This window comes from Heterocephalus glaber, unplaced genomic scaffold, assembly GCF_053883595.1.
Source record: "Heterocephalus glaber isolate CG9 unplaced genomic scaffold, H.glaber_assembly_v1.0 deba00001428, whole genome shotgun sequence".
Classification (NCBI taxonomy): domain Eukaryota; kingdom Metazoa; phylum Chordata; class Mammalia; order Rodentia; family Bathyergidae; genus Heterocephalus; species Heterocephalus glaber.
In genome coordinates this window covers 24,997,635-25,015,816 of record NW_028258293.1, presented here as the reverse complement: position 1 = coordinate 25,015,816, position 18,182 = coordinate 24,997,635, and the positions used below count along the sequence as shown (strand labels likewise).

At 36.9% G+C, this 18,182-nt stretch overlaps 1 protein-coding gene across 1 annotated transcript; it reads right to left on the bottom strand.

The window, feature by feature from the left end:
- Window positions 1-13,159: 13,159 nt before the first annotated feature.
- On the bottom strand, window positions 13,160-14,490 carry LOC101696428 (hemoglobin subunit beta). The gene is given in 3 exon segments (NM_001310284.1): window positions 13,160-13,409; window positions 14,018-14,240; window positions 14,366-14,490. Coding segments are annotated over 3 exon segments (444 nt in total). The 5' UTR covers window positions 14,458-14,490; the 3' UTR covers window positions 13,160-13,280.
- Window positions 14,491-18,182: the final 3,692 nt, after the last annotated feature.

Below are 18,182 nucleotides of genomic sequence, written 5' to 3'. Positions count from 1 at the left end.
GAGTAGAAACTTATAACTAAAGAAAAAATAAAACAGAATATTAGAGCCAGAATTAGCCTATCAGTGTTTGACAATGACACTACATGATTTGTATGCAGATCAAATGAGAAAGATATTTTCCTCACTTACTCTATAGTCAAGAGAAATACCTCTGAAAGAAGAAAGTTGACTGTCCCTAAAACTCCAGCTTGTGTATTTTTTGTCAAGTATCCTTGCTCACTAAAATATTTATAGGATAATTTAAAATCCATGGGACAGATTACTCCAATATCAAGTAAATGAATTGACATGTCCCTGTGTTGTAAAATCTCCTGATGCCTTTTGAAACTCTCAACTCGCTTTCTGTTTCTGTAACTCACACGTACATGAGCCCCATTGAAGGCAGCTGCTTAGTAACGGCAAATTTCTAGGAAATGAAAAAGTCTATGAAGAAGACATCAAATAAGTGAACTCAGTCTTTCCTATTCTTCACATTATGAAGGTATTCTATCTACATCTTCTATGACCTTATGCATACGGCCCTGCTGTTTCACTCTGCCTCACAGCTACATCAAATCCCAATGCTCCAAATTTGAGTTTTCACTCTTCAACCTTCTTTCTGTGTTTGCACTCATTATAACTTTCAGAATTTAGATTTCCAGTCATTTCCCATATTTTTGATCCTTTCTTTAAGTTTCTCAACCATCATCAGAATTAGCAACTCTGCCTTCTCCCCACCTCTCTGCTTAGTCAGTTCAGACCATTTCTCTGACCCTGTGAGCTTTGTCTCTCACTGGCGAGAAAGGGAAATACAGAGTAAATTGAAAGCTGGAAGTTATCTGACCTGATAGCCCCCTTTGACTCATGCTTTGTTACCTTGCAGGCTTTGAACTCAGGCTTTAAGAAGATGCCTGCCCATCAAATATCTTGTTACCACTGCTTCTCTGCAGTCACATCAACCTAGGCTATACAGTACAGAATTCTGGTTTTAATGTTTGGTTGCTTTTTAATTATGGACAAATGTTTGTTTGTTTGTTTCAGTTCACATGGAAGTTAACTTCTTGGCCAATTGAAGATAATAACAATTTGAAAGAATCATGCTGGGAAATAAAGAAGTACAGTATTGTATACTAAGCAAATTAGTGAAATAACCATAGTTATCACTTCAAATATTGTTTGTGATAAAATATTTACAATTGTCAATTAAAAGTAAAGTACAGGAGAAAAATAGGTACTGTAGGAAAAATACTTAAAATAATTATTATACACAGTGGGCACAAGATGATGATGATGATAATGATGATGAAAATGACTATAATGATGATGATGGTGGCAACTAACAACAGTGACAAAGAAGACACCTGAGAGTAGGAACATGTATGAAAGGGCAGTAAAAATGCCTAGGATCTGGAGTGTCCTTTCATGCAGAGAAACAACAGGAGTGGGCAGTTCACAAAAAATTATCTGGGTAGATGTGTGGTAAGAATAGCCAGTTTCTTCTCAATCTCATTCAATGAAAACATAACACAGGTGGAGTTAGGAAATGATTCTTAATCTTTTTCTTCATTGCCAAATTCCTTTCATAATTATGACAGGCCTACCTATGTGCTTGGTGTTCTATTCAATGACAATTTTGAAAGAAATATGTCCAAAACAGAAAGTGAAGTTTAACCTAGACAATTCTCGTACTGTACTTGACACATAATACAAATTGGCAATCCTTGCTCCAAATTTATCTTTAATTTTTTAAAAGTGCAGACACTTACCATACTGATGAGCACATGGAGTTTGAAATGCAATGATATCCTTGCCCCATCACCAGAGAAAAACCTTTTACACAGGGAATAAATTTAAAGTCTAGGAGTTTCAGCCTTTTGATTTGTGCTCACCAAATACGTGACGTGTAGAAATTATTCAGACAATTTTATGAAATAAATGCATGTATATATATGCATATATACAATATTATTTTAACTATTAAACCCATTTAACCATTAAGCCTCATTTTTAACTTCTAGTTCACATTATGTACACATAGCACTCAGATCGGTATCTAAAAGGAAAAAAATTAGAACTTCTCCTCAGGTGACGCATTTAATAAAAGAACATGAAAAGATACCACAATTGCATATCAAATGTAGCTAAAGTTAGTGCAGTACCCCATGTGTTAAGTCTAAAGAAGATATGAGATGATTACATTTTTAGAAGAAAGAGCAGCTCCTGCAGCTTTCTGACTTTTCTCCTGTCATTGTCTGCATTGATCATACCCATTTTACTCACTTGTATTGTCTAGAATTCTAAAGATATTGATCATGGTGACAGAGAAGAAGTGAAAGCAAAGAGATGCCCAAATTCCAGATAGCAAATCTGGAGCTGTTTATTTATAGCTCTTTTTAAACATCTCTTGGGCCCACTGTTTTCAGTCCCAGAGGATTAAATTTTGCTTCTCCTTGGAAGATGGCCCAGAGCCAGTTCTGGTACAAAGCCCACAAGGAGAAACATCCCAGTTTTCTCCTCTTCAATTTGCGGGACATTTTCTCTACTTAGCACTCACAGATACCCAAGTTAACACAGACATTTGCAGGTTCAAGTCTCCGATGTCAAAGATTCATGCTCATGCAACTGTACCCTGTTCCTTGGAGACATCTGCAAATAGAAGTTGCAAGGGAGAAGAATGATGTGCATCCTAGAACACACACACCTAAAAGTAAATTCTCTCGTTTTATTTATCTTGAAATCGTAAGACTCCTTGACCACCCTTTAAAAGACCTCTGATGATCCTTATTTCATGCCAGTAGGGGTCAGAAGCAGACCATTGATCTTTTTCTCCTTTCTTCAAGGATGTACAAAGTAGATTTCTTTCACAGCTGGAGAGTGTAAGTTAAGGTCAAGCCCCCTTGGGTGTGCATGGCTGAAGAGATAAGAACCTCCTATTAACTTTATCCAAAGGGTTGGCTGCCTAGAAGTTCTGAGCCTGCTGATAGCAGAGAGAGAACTATTCACCTCAAACTCAAAGTAGGCTTCACATCCCAGTTTATACTAATAGTTATGACTGTTAATTTTATAAATCATCTTTTGTTTATCTCTTATTTATGAAATATTTCATATTTCTACCATGGCTTAAATATTCAAATTCTTTTTCATAACTTAGATGCATGATAAAAATATATGACATGGCAATATGTACAAAGAATGATCCAAGTAAGCTCAATGTTTGCATTTAAAAAACATCGTTACGGTAGCAGACACATTGCCACTGACGCCCTCAGAAGATGCCTCCTTACTTCAATTTCCAGGACTGCGTCAAATGAAATGTGTGTTCAGAGATAAGGGCAACTCTGAGAAGGATCTCTGGCAATGTATTTTTTAATAGCAAAACATTTATTGGTACATTTTAGACATACCTTATGGTTACATTGATCATGTATTTTTACTGTAATACATTTCTTAAAAGTTTAAACAATAACTATATCTGTTAGCGAACTCCGTATTTACCTGTGGTCATCTGTATATTTGACAACTTTCCACTAAATCTAGATGATTTGATTGGATTATGAATTCCACACTCTCTCTCCAAGGAATGTATCTATTTCGTTTTCTTTCATACTTTTTCTTTATTTAGGAAAATAGGAGACAACTTAAAACCAACCATAAAAACTTGATAAACGCTGAATGACAAATGACACCCAAATGGAAAATAAGAAAGGAAATGGCAAACAATTATTATTGAACTTTAAAAAATTTCTCAACTTTTGACAAATTCTTACAGACACTTACAGAGTAAAATATGATGATTTCGTATGTGTACATTTCAGAGCCAAGCAAGTGAATTAATATATTCAGCACCTCACTAACATTATTTTTGGTGATGTGCTGAAAAACATTTTAATAAATGTGAAATATGCAATGAATTAACTGTGGTCATTATGCAGGGCAATAGATCATTACAACTTAATCCTACAGCCCAACTGTAACTTTGGACCCTTTCATCAATATCTTCCTTATCCCTCCCTTCTCCGATTCTTTTACCTTTAGAATTTGGTAATTATCTTTCTATGAGATCAATTTTTTTAAAAAAAATCTATCTTTACACTGAACTAGGCCCTTGAATTTAGAAGATAAATACTTTAGTTATTACAGAAATTTATATGTGTCCCTTAAAACTTCCAAAACAGGCCAAGACCATCTAGCTCAGTTTCAGAACAAAGCAACTTGTAGGGAGTTCCTAAGAAATTAAGATACCCATAAAATGTGACATTAAGACATAACGGAATACTACTCTGCTGTATAAAGGGATAAACGTGTCATTTGTAGGAAAATGGATGCACCTCAAGACCATAATATTAAGTGAAAATCAGTTGTACACACAAGCTTAAATAACATAACTTTTTATATGAAAAACGCAAAGTGTAAATAATTTCAGAAAACAAACGATAGCAAGAAACAGGGAGATAGCTCTTCTACAAATGGGAAAGGGATCTAGGGAATTGAGGGGGAGAAGGGGGGAAGGAAATAAAAAGAATTAAGATACATTAATTACATGCACTTATTCTCTAAGTTGAGTGCAAACATTCACTCTGAACATGTCCTAATAAAGCAATTGGGGGAAAAAAAGATCTCCAGGCTGCTAGACTCCAGAGCAATTACTCTCTAAGAGGTTTTCATGTCGTCAATGAAGCCATTTGTAATCATTGTCTCTATCTCTTCCTCCTTGTCTCGTCCCCACGGAGAGTAAGAAGAGTTTTGCCAGCAGTTAAAAAATAAAATTATAGGCCGGGGATTTAGCTCAGTGGCTTCGCCTCCTGCTGCGGAAGCGCAAGGACTCGAGGTCGATCCTCGGCACCAAACAAAAATTAAAATAAAAATAAAAAAATAAAATAGAATAAAATTATATGCCCAACTGGTATTCAGAAAACATCCTACAAAAATTATACATTACATAGGATTTCATTTACGTTAAAAGTAAGATTCATTCAAAAAATTCATATTATCCTAATAATTTTATATGCCTAATAGAAATGTTATTACTAATGTAATTTTGAATTCGTATACTGACATTGATTTCAAGTTCCACCATCCTGTTCCAAAGGAAGACATTAGTCCAACTAATTTACTTGCTTCTTTCCAAACAGAAAATCACACTGTGCTGCTGAGAATGGAGCCTTCCAGAGAAAACTGATTAATACAGAGTAACTGTGCTCTCAGAGCACTGAGAACAACACTGGACACCATAGAGTCCAGGGAGACAGCAACAAGTGTCTCCCAATGACTACAAAACATCCTACCAAATCACTAGGCATCCAAGTCCCTGAGGACATTGAAGGGCTGGGAAACAGCCTCCAGGCCCTCCCTGACTTGCCTAGGAGATTCCTGCCATCAGCGAGTTGGGGTTCTTCGCCCTAGAGCCCCTGAAGGAAGCAGCGTTGGCCATGACCTTGGAGGGAACAAAAATCAACCTACCCATTGAAATCCTAACCTAAACGAAAGCGGGGAGGCCTAGGGACACAACCACATGATGGCAGGCAAGAAAGTTTCCCTAGCAGTTCACCAGGACGTTATTGCTGGGATGTGTTTTTAGTGTGAAGTAAAGAAGCTAGAGCCAAAGACAGTAGCCTTCCCTGCAGGGATTCTTTGCTTCCCATGCACAGATATTGTGCATGCTTTTTGAAAAAAAAATATATTTTTTATGAGTATCTATTTGTCATACATAGTGATCACATTCACCGTAGGGAACTTGTGCCTGTACATATTATATTTTAATTCGTTTTGTTTCCCCATTTCCCTCCGCACCCTTCAACCCGCTCCTTCCCTCTCCATTTACAAATTTTTGTTTCCATTTTTTTCCTTCAATTCTCTTATTTTCTTTTCTCTTCCTTCCCTTCCCCCTCTCCCCATTTGAACATTTTCTTCCTACTTCCCAATATCTATCATCCATACTGGTCTTTATCTACACTTTTGGTTTCTCATGCAAGAGAAACAATGTGATATTTTAACATATGTGTCTGATTTATTTCAGTTAAAAGTATGGCCTCAAGGTGTATCCATTTACTAAAAATATTTCAAGTTTATCCTTTTTATGGCACAGTCATACTCCATTTTATGTAAAAAACATTTTTTTATTTGTCCTTTCATGGGCATCTAGACCATTTTTCAAGACTTGAATATTGCAAATTGCGCTGCTATAAACATGGGCATGCATTTGTCACTGTGGTCTGGTGCTTTAACTCTACCTTGTCCATTTTTACAGATAAAGTGATGGAAGTCTGCCTTGCTGTCATTTTTGACCTTGAGTTTTCAGATTGTGGGAGAATAGGACATCTTTTATGAAAACCATATTTCAGTATTTATTGACAATTGTTATATTGTAAAATTGTAATTTCTTAGTTTCCTAGATGTTTAGGTTTCTAAGATATCTCAGATGTGATACAGAATCTAAGCCACCAGAGGTACCTGTTTTGGGAAAACAGTGTCCCTGACTCCAAGCCTTATGAATAGTGCATGAAAACGTAGGTCTCTTGCATTGGACCACAGGTGCCACAGCAGATAGTGTATATCTGATTCTTCATTGCCAGTTTGTGGGATTTTATATTTGACTTTAATTTTTCTGAGACTACACTGTATTCAAGTAGCTAGGCTCTATAGTTAGGGTGAGCATGAAGAAATCAATAGTTATTGTAGTCGAGGTCTATAATTATATTTTGGTATAAAAGGTCATTGGTCATAAGTAGAGAATAAGTTTATATTTTGATGTTTATTATGAATATCATCATGATCATCCTTCATAAGGACTAACATACACTGAAAGTTTATTGGTTTCTCTTTTTTGAATGAATTTATATTATATCATTATAAGAATTCACAAAAATAAATTTTTATAAATAGAGTGAGCCCAAATAAATAACCTAATGATGTGCCTCAAAGACATAGAAAAACGAGAAAAACTCAAACCCAAAGATAGTACAAGGAAGGAAATCATAAAGATCAGAGCAGAAATCTATGAGACTGAAGCCAAAAAACCCAAAAACCAGGAATTAATGAATTGAATAGTTGATTCTTTGAAATAATAAGCAAAATATACAACCCTTAGACCACTTTACCAAAGGGGAGTGAGAACACCCCATTATTTGCTATGGCTCAGTCTGTAGTTGAGGAACTAAGGCACAGAGACATTAAGTATCTCGGTGCCAAATCAGGCTTATTGACTTGTAGACATGAGAGTGGAAGTCAGGCTGTCTCGCAGCAGAACCTGCTGTCCCACATTGCAAGGCACAATCTGCAGACAGAGAGAACTAGTAGAAATTGTTGTACATCAGGAAGATATGACACTGGCTTGAAATTTTAAGTAGAGTAAAATGAAGATAATGCCTGAGATCAGAACAGCTAAGAGGAAGAGAAGCCTGGAAGGAAGAGAAGACCACTAAGAAAGTGCTCTAGTCAATACAAAGTAGGTTCAAATCTTAACAGCCATCTATATGGTATATAATTTTGGGGTCAGCACTTAGTTTTTCTTAACAGGTTTTTTAAAATCTGTTGGTGGCATAAGTATAATAGCTTAAAAAATCATTGTTCACCACTCATTACATATCTGTATTTATGACAATAGTCATATTTAGCAGAGATTAATGATAGGACAGATATGAAAAATGAAAAAGTGTGGAGAGGAGTGACCAAAACAGTGGATGGAATTTGGTCTTGTGGTAGCACAGTAGCAGATTCCAAGAAGTGGTGAATCATGATTTACTACGTTTTCAGCATGGGGAGGGCTCAACATGGTGCGGAGTTATTAATACAACTGGAGGTGGACTGCAGGCTGTCATAACATTTCCTCCATGTAATAGAATGTTTAATTTTTTAATTTAGTTTTTATTTTTAAAATTAAGTGTAACATACATACACATAAATGTTCACAGATTAGATGTGAGCAGCACAACAATTAACTTGTACAATGTAACAACTACTCAGATAGGAAATTTAACATTACATGTATCTTAAAAGACCCCACGTCCCCTTTCTCTCATTCCTTAATTGTTTCGAGATAATCACTGCCCTGTTGTGATTCATTTCTATCATAATTGATTTATGCCCCTTTATACCATGTTTTTTATGTCTGACTTATTTATTCAGCATTATGGTCATGAATTGCATCCTTGGTGTATGAATGTAGTGAATGATTTTACGTTGCTTAGTGGTATTTCACTTTATGTATATACTACAATATTAATTCCATGGTTGATGGGTATTTGGATCATTCATAGCTTTTGGATAATGAGTAATGCTGCCACGAATATTCTTATACACTTTAGAACACATCATGTGGCATTTATGGAAAATGCTAGGACATAATGTCTGCTTATATGAATGTTTAATATATACTGCCAAATTCTTTATGCTTTCACTAGAATTTAGTGTTATTTTGTCAACTTTCAACATTATGGATACTTTCTCATATGGTACCCTGCATATTTTCAGGTTTTAAACTGATCCCTTTACATCCCTTGTTACATTTAATTTTTAAACCATACCTGTGCAGATAGTTATTATTATTATTATTATTCTCATTTTGTAGTTAAAGAAACTGAATTCCAGCAAGTTTAAATTATCCATGCTGTACACCCTGGAGCGACAATAAATGAGGACATTTTTGCTCATGCCTCTCTGGGCATTGTGCAAGGAGGGAGTTATCCTTCCAGTGGGAGACAAGTGGTCATTAGTAGAGACATAAAGAGAAAATACCGGGACATTTAAGTGTGCAAAGGGCCCACAGCTTTCTCAAGGTTTTTCTTCCCGTTCCTCCACATCTAAACTTGGTTCAGGTGTACAAGGCTTCAGTGTGGTGAGATGCACAGCTTAATATGAGCATCCAGAGTGAGCAAGCAGGTGGAGGAACTGAGAAGAGAGGAGGAGAACCTGCCAGGTCCTACCTAAGGGCTCTCACTGCTCCCAGTTGATCTGCACCAGGAGAGGGTAGGTCTCCAACTCCAGGCCTTACGGAGACTGACAAGTCCCAGCCCTGTATTCATTTTACTCCCTCCCCAATCCACATTTACCTTTATTTTCTCCTCACACATTCTCAAGGGACACTTCTTAATCTCTGGCCAAGTTCTTTATCTCAGGTTCAAAGAGAAGACGTGAGTTCTCCTCAGGAAGGGAAACTAAAGCTTACAGTTCAGGATGTCAGAGAAGACCAATGGGAGAATCATAAGTGAGCAGAAACCTAATAGCACATACATCTAAAACTACAACATAAAGAGATGAGCAGACGCAATTTTTAAAAGGGAGTCATTTGGCCTATGTTTCTCACACTTTTTAGGCCAAAAATTTGTATAATCTGGGACAGTTTTGTTTTAATCAATAGGAACCTATAAACGCATGTTAAAGAGTACTACATAAAAATAAGGGAAGGTAGAAAATCAGCAAGTTACTTTCATAATGCACAAAAATTTTGACACCTTTAGAATATGGACTGATTATAATTCAAGAAAAAGACATAAATGGGAATGTGGAAAGAGGAATGAGGAAGTATAAAAAGGAGAAAAGAACTTCTAAAGATTCATGAATTGCAATTTTTCCCAGGTGATTTGATACAAGGAAAATAAAGGAAAGAGAAAACAGTCTGAGGAAATAGCATACTAAGTTACTATCAAGCCAGAAGACTCTGTCATCAGTTCTGCCATTTTCTTTAGCAAAAAGTAGTCATTCTACATTTGAGGGCACTTTGGGTAAAATCTTACCAGTCCCTGTCTTTCTGTCTATCTTATTTTCCCTCAGATTACTCTGGTTTCTGAAGGCCTTTCTGTTGATGTCTCTTTTACTTCCTTTATTTATACTGATCTATAATTCTATGGAATCCTAAAAATTTAAAAAGCTAACCCAAAAATCTGAAGTTCAAAGTAGATAAGTGAGACCTTGAGAAGTTCTGGAGGGCCCAGTAACACAGGAGAGAACCTGCCCCAGAGAGTTCCAGATCTCCGTGAGTATGACAACAGCAATGCTTCTGTTTTCTCATATGTGGTTAGTTCTTGGAATCCACAACAATGGAAATAAAAAGAACACTGGATGACCTATCCATCAGCTGAATCACTCACATTTTTAGAATGATTAATGGTGTATTTGTTTCTTTCTTTTTAGTGTACCTTGTAGCTTTGTTTATAGACTTCCTATCTTTAATAATTTTCCACTCTGATTTAATATTGTGGTTGTCAAATATCTGACTTAATCAGACTTTCACATAGCTTATGGATTCCACATGTATATAGCAATGCACCTTTCTTCTAGGCTTGGCTCCAGTTAACATTGCTGCCTGTGATGTTCTTCACGTCTACTAAAAATGTTTCTACAGTTCCCTACTCCAGATCAATATTGCCATGTCATGCCAGTCTGAGATCCGTGGGATATGGGAATTGCTATTTAAAGAAGCAAGTCACCCTTTGGTAATTCTGACCTGAAATAGATTATTGTTGCCTGTCAAAACGGGAAAGCAGTCCTGGGAATGTATATTACTGTACAGTGCTTGCTGTTTGCCTGACTCCTTGGTTTGATCCCTAGTACTGTAAAATCAAACAAAAGAAAACCACCATTACTTACCAATATTCCATATCAAATGAGCTCTGCTATCATATTTGGTCTTTCATGTTTCACTAGTAGCTCTTCCAAGTCCTGTTGAGGCTGCTACATTCTCATCATATTTACCTGATGCTCCAGGGAAACTCTCTGTCGTATACGCTGTCTCCGCTCTCTGATCTCTCCACCACCTGTGTACTACTTTATAGGCATGCTAAGAGGAAGTGACCTGGGTATCTATGTGTCAACTATGTCCACAGGACTGGTACTACTCCTGCTAAATTCTGTCATTATCAATTTATCTGTCTTTGTATTCCTTCTCTATTTATTCCATACGTTTTCTTGCATGGAGTCCGCCAGAATTTTATTGATTCCTCGTGATCACTATGTGGCCATTACTACCCCTCTGAAATAGCCTTTAGTGTCAGCAGTTCCTGAGTAGTGAAGAAGTGTCTGGGGGAATATTGAGTGCATGCTTTGCTATTCCTCTTGGCCTATGTCTCTTTAGTTTCTCCTAATGCCCTGAAATTGTAGCCCTTCCTCTCATTTCATTATAAGAATTTGGTAAATGTATGACTTTTCATATCACCCAGAGAAAAACAAATCAAAAAATTGAAACAAGTCCTAAGAGAAAAATCACTAAACTTATAAAACACATTTTAATAGCAAGAGTAATTTGGGAACAGCTGTGACTCTGGCTAGTTTTATTAATGTGATTAGTTAGATGCTCTATGCATTTTGATGGCTATCCATATGTGAGAGTTCTGTCCATATAAACCACACATTGTATTTGAGGTTCACACAAAAATTGTGACATGCTGAAAACGGGCTGTGTTATCTTTCATTATTCTCTCCCTCTTGATAATGCTACTGCAGGAGTAGAACAGGGTCCAGATACTACCAAGTTTTATAAAACTCTGGGCATTTAGCACTTTACTTTGGGCTAAATAAGTATTCATTAATGCTAATTGATTTGGTAATCTGTAATGTTTACTGAAAAATTCTTTTCCTTAATATCACGTCTTTTAAAAATCCTATTAATGATTAAAAGGAAAAAACCAGAAGGAAGTAATTTATAGAATCTAGACTCTTTGATCTCTATTTTTAGGCTCCTTGTTTGACTCCTTTTCCGCACACTCCCCTCAGATATTTGCACAACTCTCCTTTTGATCTTATTTTAATATTTGGCTGTCAGCTAATCCAGTCCTTGTTTCATCTGGATTTATTAGACTATCAGTGTTTTTATACTTTCTCTATATACAATCTTACTAATACTCAGATCAAATTCAATTGAGCAGATTCAGGTGACATACACTTTTAAGTAACAAGTTCTGCTTTTTTTCTTTGAAACTCTAGCTTCTGAGTCAAAACGCTCTTCTGACTATCAGGATAGACCAGTAGTGGACAATATTTTCGTAGCACTACATTAAGGTCCAGCACTGCTGATAGGTAAGGTTCACCTTTTGGTAAGGAGTTACCAACATATTCTTTATTTTTCTTTAACACATATTGTCCAATATTATCTAAATTTGGGCTTCTAGGGTATTTGTATATGTTTTGCTATGACTTGCTCACAGAATCATAGTCTTTGAAACACTAACACTCACCACAATGCTCTCTTCTTTTTTCTCTGGGAACTTTTCCTGGCATATTTACCTTACTGTATTTCTAATATTCTCAAGATAGGTGAATACTATTTAGTTCAGTATGCCAAATAAAATTTTAGTCTTTTAACCTGGGAAGTGTGTGTGTTTCCAACCAAATGAGCCCAAAGACCAAAAGACGCAATTTATTCCAGATCACCTGAGCAACTGATTAAATTTGAGTAGATGTGTGCGTGTCCTAGCTCCCTTCTAGCAGAACTGATGAAGAGCTGAACTGGCTACCTAGGCCTGGGAAGTTACAGTACATGCCATGAGCACCAGGTAAGAAAACTATCATCAACAAATCTCCTTAGCAAGGCTGCCATGTCAGGTCTTCTAAGTCCTGGTATATTATCTCTACTTCTGACAATGCAGACTGTGAAACAGTGCTGGTCCCGGAGAGACCAGCACTACAGATTTGGGGTCAATGTTAATGGTGGAGCCAGGGAGCAAGAGCTCAAGAGAGAAGGTGGCTCACAGGCTTCTCCATTTGTCTCTCCTGCTAGAACATCTACAGGACAACAGGGTCAACTATGGCCAAGAGAGAGGTCGGGGAGGAGGAGGAATGTGGCCAGTAAAACATGAAGGAAAATTGCATGAATTGGTGGTAAATTTATACAGGAGAATTTAGTGGCGTATAGACTGGGGCGGGGACAGGAAGCTTGGGCAAGCAAGTGGAGGAAGAAGATACATTTATGAGGAAGGCTAAGAAAGTAAGTAACTTAGAATAATATATAGCAAAATTCCAGCCCTAAGTCAACCTCTCATTTGAATCCCTTTTTGAGTGGTGAGTAAGGAATGGGCAACAGAAGCTGCTTCCTACATACATGACCTGTATATGGCCCCACTATCTTTCATGTTATCCAAGGGATATGTGTATTTCCCCAAGGTCTGAGCTAAATGCTAATTTTTCATGTTTAAATGCCCTGCCCTCCCTGTTTCTGTCTGAGGGATGTGACAATAATTTAACTACACCATTGCAATGAAAATAAATGTTCTTTATTAGGCAGAAGCCAGGTGGTCAAGGAACTCCAGAATTTCCTCTGTATTTAGTAGTTGTTCTCAGGGAACAGAGAGACCTTCTCCAAGAAAAGATGTTCAGTGGTACTTGTGACCCAGGGCATGAGCCACACCAGCCACCACCTTCTGAAAGGCAGCCTGCACTGTAGGGGTGAGGTCATGACCATGGTGGTGGGCCAGCACGATTATAATAACATTACCCAGGAGCTGTGGGGAAGAGATGAGAGATGTGAGCATGCCTAGTTCAACACAGAATCTTCAAAAGTCATCTCAACCTGTGCTTTTACCTACAACCAAAAACTAGTAACAAAACCATAGCTGGATAACTGCTAACATTGATAAGAATTCTTCTACATTAGCCAGAATTTTTAGGCAGAAATATGTATCCTTAATGACTTAACCCAGAAAATACATTGTCATGATTTTTGTTCAAACCTGCATGAAGAAACAATACATTTTATCTGTTTGTCTAGAAAGAGACTAGAGAAAATATTTGAAAGAAGACAAATAGACAAAAATATAGAGGAATAAAAAAATTGTTTTCAAATAAAAATGTAGAATTAAAAGTTTAATAAAAATGAGAGGAAATTACAGAAAAGAAAAAGAGGAAAACAAGAAGGAAAGGAGAGGAAAGAATAATACTGAGCACAGAAGAAAATCTACTGAGTGCTTTTCAGGGCTCCACAGTGATACTAACAGACACTCCTTTCTCATTTTAAACTAGTCCCTAACACTAATGCCCTTGGCTCATGATGAGAACTTGGCTGTAGAAAGAAAGAGGAAAGCTGTTACTGTGGTCAGTCCCACAGACTCACCCTGAAGTTCTCAGGATCCACGTGCAGTTTGTCACAGTGCAGCTCACTCAGTTTAGCAAAGGTGCCCTTGAGGTTGTCCAGGTGATTCAGGCCTTCACTGAAGGAAGACAGCACCTTCGCGCCATGAGCCTTCACCTTAGGGTTGCCCATAATAGCAGAAGGAGAGGAGAGGTCCCCAAAGTGCTCAAAGAACCTCTGGGTCCATGGGTAGACCACCAGCAGCCTGAGGAGTGAAAACAGACAGGGGACAGAAAAAGTCAATGCCCGTTAGAAACCCAGGAAACCTCTTTATTTCCAAGCAACCAGCTTCCATTGGCCTCCAAAAGCATTTTATAACCTGATACCAACCTGCCCAGGGCCTCACCACCAGTTTCTTCCACGTTCACCTTCCCCCACAGACTGGTGACGGCAGCCTTCTCCTCATTAGACAGGTGCACCATAGTGTCTGTTTCTGGGTTGCTAGTGAACACGACTGTGTCAGAAGCAAGTATAACCAGCAGCTGACACTGCCCTGCCTTTTATGCCCAGCCATGGCTCCTGCCTTCCCTGTCCCTGTGAACAGATTGGCCAAGGCCAGGGTGTGGCTGTGCAGGGTGAGGCCTGATCCATGACAGCTGTACCTGCTCTTGGCAGTCCTGGCAGGAGCTTAGGACTCTGACATCAGATGCTCAGCTCCCCCTCTAGGTATCTTCTGGTCCCATTCCACCAGTACAAATGCCCCCTTTTTGGAAACTTTATACACTTTTTGGAATAACCACTTGGTAGTTTGATGAGATATCACTTCCTCTATTTTTATTATACAAATGAGGAATTGTGGCACAGAAATTGGAAAGGATTTGCCTGTTGTGCTCCAGTTTAAGAGAGGATAGATGGATCTCCTGTGTCTCCAGAACATGCAAAATAATCAGAAGGACAAAATGGATTAAACCTCTCATGGTTCTAGTTTGTCTTCCTTCTCTTCATTTGGATTAAATTCTTCTGGTAAGACAATAAATATTCATCCATTCATTTGTCAGTGGCTTTTGTGTGTTCAATTATTTCTTTAATTTGGTCATCTAACCAAATAAATTGTTTAAAAATAGAATAAATCAGAATGAAGCCATAGTACTAACTTTCTTCCTTCAACTACAAAGCTCTCACTTTTTTCCTTCCTGTATTATAGCAAATGTCCTTGAAAAGAGTTTTACAAATGTGTAACATCTTTCTGCCAGCTACTAAGAGCAGTTTTGAGATCATGGATTATAATAAGAGTATTTTAATGAGATAAAGGCAAATATCAGTTAATTGTGACATCATTGTTTAAAATTATGTCATTACTTAAAAAGGAACACAGAGGAAGAACAAGGCAGATTTATTTTATTTAGCAAGGTTAAGTCTGACAAGGTTTCTGAGAAAATTAAAATACAGAAATTTTTGCAGGTGTATTTTCAAGAAAAAAAGTGAAGTTACACCAAAGATAATGATGCAAATAGCACTTTATTCATTTCTCAATCCAAAATAATACTATAATATCAAAATTATCTCATCCATCTTCACAACAGAAGAAAGAAAGGAATAAAAATGCAAGGAGTGAAGGATAAGAATAGAGAAAAATAAAGGGAAAGAGTCAGAAAGGAGAGGGAGGAATGGGGAAAGAAAAGGAAGAAGGAAGGTAGAAAGGGTGAAAGTTAATAGCTGGAGTGAAATGGAAAAAGAGGGAAAAGACAATAATGGGGGTGCAGGATGCAACGATCAAAATTAATTTTTAAAACTTTTTAAAAAAATAACCAGACATAAAAATTCAAACCATATTTTATTTATATATTGAAAGAGTGTTAATCTGGCTGTGTTTCTGCTCCCAATGGAAACAATTATATGGTAGGAAAAGATGCCATAAATGATATTTAAACTATGCTAACAGGTTATTTCTCTTTAAGAAGCCTATGCCACAGATACTGAACAAATCAAGAAAGGAGGTAGAATTACTTGATTTGTTCTTTGAAAAATTATTCTCATTTCTGTGCTTCAGTGGATTTTAGAAGTAGAGTAAGTAGACACAAAGAGCAGGAGTTTTATTGCAGTAGGGAGAGAAGCACCCATGCCACCTCTGTTAGTAAGTTTAGTCTATGATGGTGATGTAGTCACTGAAAAAGATAGCACATGTTGAGGGCCACGTTTGCAAGAGTAATGTTAGAAAAAGATGGGAAGTTCAGTCTTCAACATAATGTATCTGATGCATCCATGAGCAGTTCTAAAGGAAATACTGAGATATGTAGCTCTGAAACCCAAAATGAATACATACAGCCAGATCAAGAACACAGATTAGAACAAGGCACAGAGAAACAGAAGAGTTTGTTGTATAAACCCCTACTGTTTTCTCAGAAATGTCAGAAAATTTGCTTTACCAACATCTCTGAAATCTTATAATATATTTATGAGGTAGAACCATTAACCCATTTTATAAACAAGGAAATTAGTTCGAAAACATGTTAGGCAAATGTTGAAGGCTCTTCAAATATTATTTGATTTTTGTTCACTCCAAAGACTTCGCTTTCACTTGAATTCTCTTCTACCTCACCTGGGTTACACAAGGGGAAAACATACATGGGCTGCATGGGGAGTCTGTGTACAATGTGATGATGTCTTAAAGTGGAAAGAAAAGTTCCTACTTGTGCCCAATAAACAAGGAGGACCTGATTCTTGCCAATAATAATGGTAACGAAAAAGATAGAAGAAGAGTCAAGCAAAAGTTGATTATTGATTATTGGCAAGGAAATAGGAGAAGCCAGGCAGAATTTAAGTTTCTGGTGCAGATGGAAGGGCCAGTGGGTATATATTTGGCTAAAACAGAAAATATTATATGAGGAACTGTTCCAGCAAAAATATGAAATAAAACTAAAATGCCCTTGCTGAGTCTGAGGACCCTAAAAGAGGCCTATATAAAACAGTTCAGTACACACCGTGGTGGGTAAATGTGGCACTGAGGTAAGAGGTCAGAGCTGGAGACAAAACATAGGAACTGTAAAATTCCAAAAATAATATTTAAGATTTTAGGTATAATTGATAGCCTAAGAAAGACTGTGACAAATACAAAGTGATGTAGATCAAGGAAGGAACTTTGGTGAACCCCAACATTTCATGAGAAATCGCAAGATATAAAAGTGAGTTACAGTCCTTGGAGCATCAAGTTATTTTGGAACTCAGTATTGATTTTAATTAGCTTAATTTTTGTCAGATGAGGTAGGTAGGGATATATTTCAAAATATTGTTGCTTTCAGTAGAGCTGGCAGATTGAGTTCTGAATTTTTTTTTTTGTATTGGGAATCGAGCTCAGGACCTTGCACTTGCTAGGCAGGCATGGCACCACTGAGCTACATCCCTGACCCAAAGTTGTGAATTTTGACAATGAAAATCTTTATCATGTCATACCATTTAATTTTATACATTTAATATAATATTAATTGATCAGCAAAAATGAAAAAATAAAAATAAAGGAAAGGACAGAGTGAAAAAGGGGAAACATATGTAAGGAAGGTGGTCCATATGTTATAAAAGAAATATAAAGACTTGGGTCACAGAAATTTGGGTTTAAGTCCTTGTAACAAATGACCAGCTGTCTTTCCTGGACATATTATTTAGCTATTTGAACTTTAATAAACACAATAAGTGCAATAATTAACCTCAACAACTATTATTTACTTGCTGTATGACTGGATGAATTAATTAAATTACACCTCATTCAAAATAGTCAGATATGTCTATTGACGTAATATACTCATTTAAATACCCCAGTGCATAGGAGGCCCATTCCATGTATTAGTAGGTGGCATTACTTTTTGCAAGTGATTTTTTTTTGGTACTGGGAATTGAACTCAGGTTCTTGTACTTGCAAGGCAGGCAGCAGCACCACTGAGCTAAATCCCCGGCCATATAAGTGATTTTTAAATGCCACTCCTCTCCAGGAATCTAATCTCAGCCCATTTCTATTAGAATTCTGCATTTCCATACTATCTTATCTAGATATTAATCATTGTAATTATCATTCCAAATTATAATTATTCATTGACTATATGCATCTTAGATTCCTGTTGTCTGTCATTTACCTTTCTGCTCTTTAGTTTATTTCTCATCCATCATCTGATTTTCTCTGTATTTGAAGAACTGTCATTTCCCAGGTTCACTCACC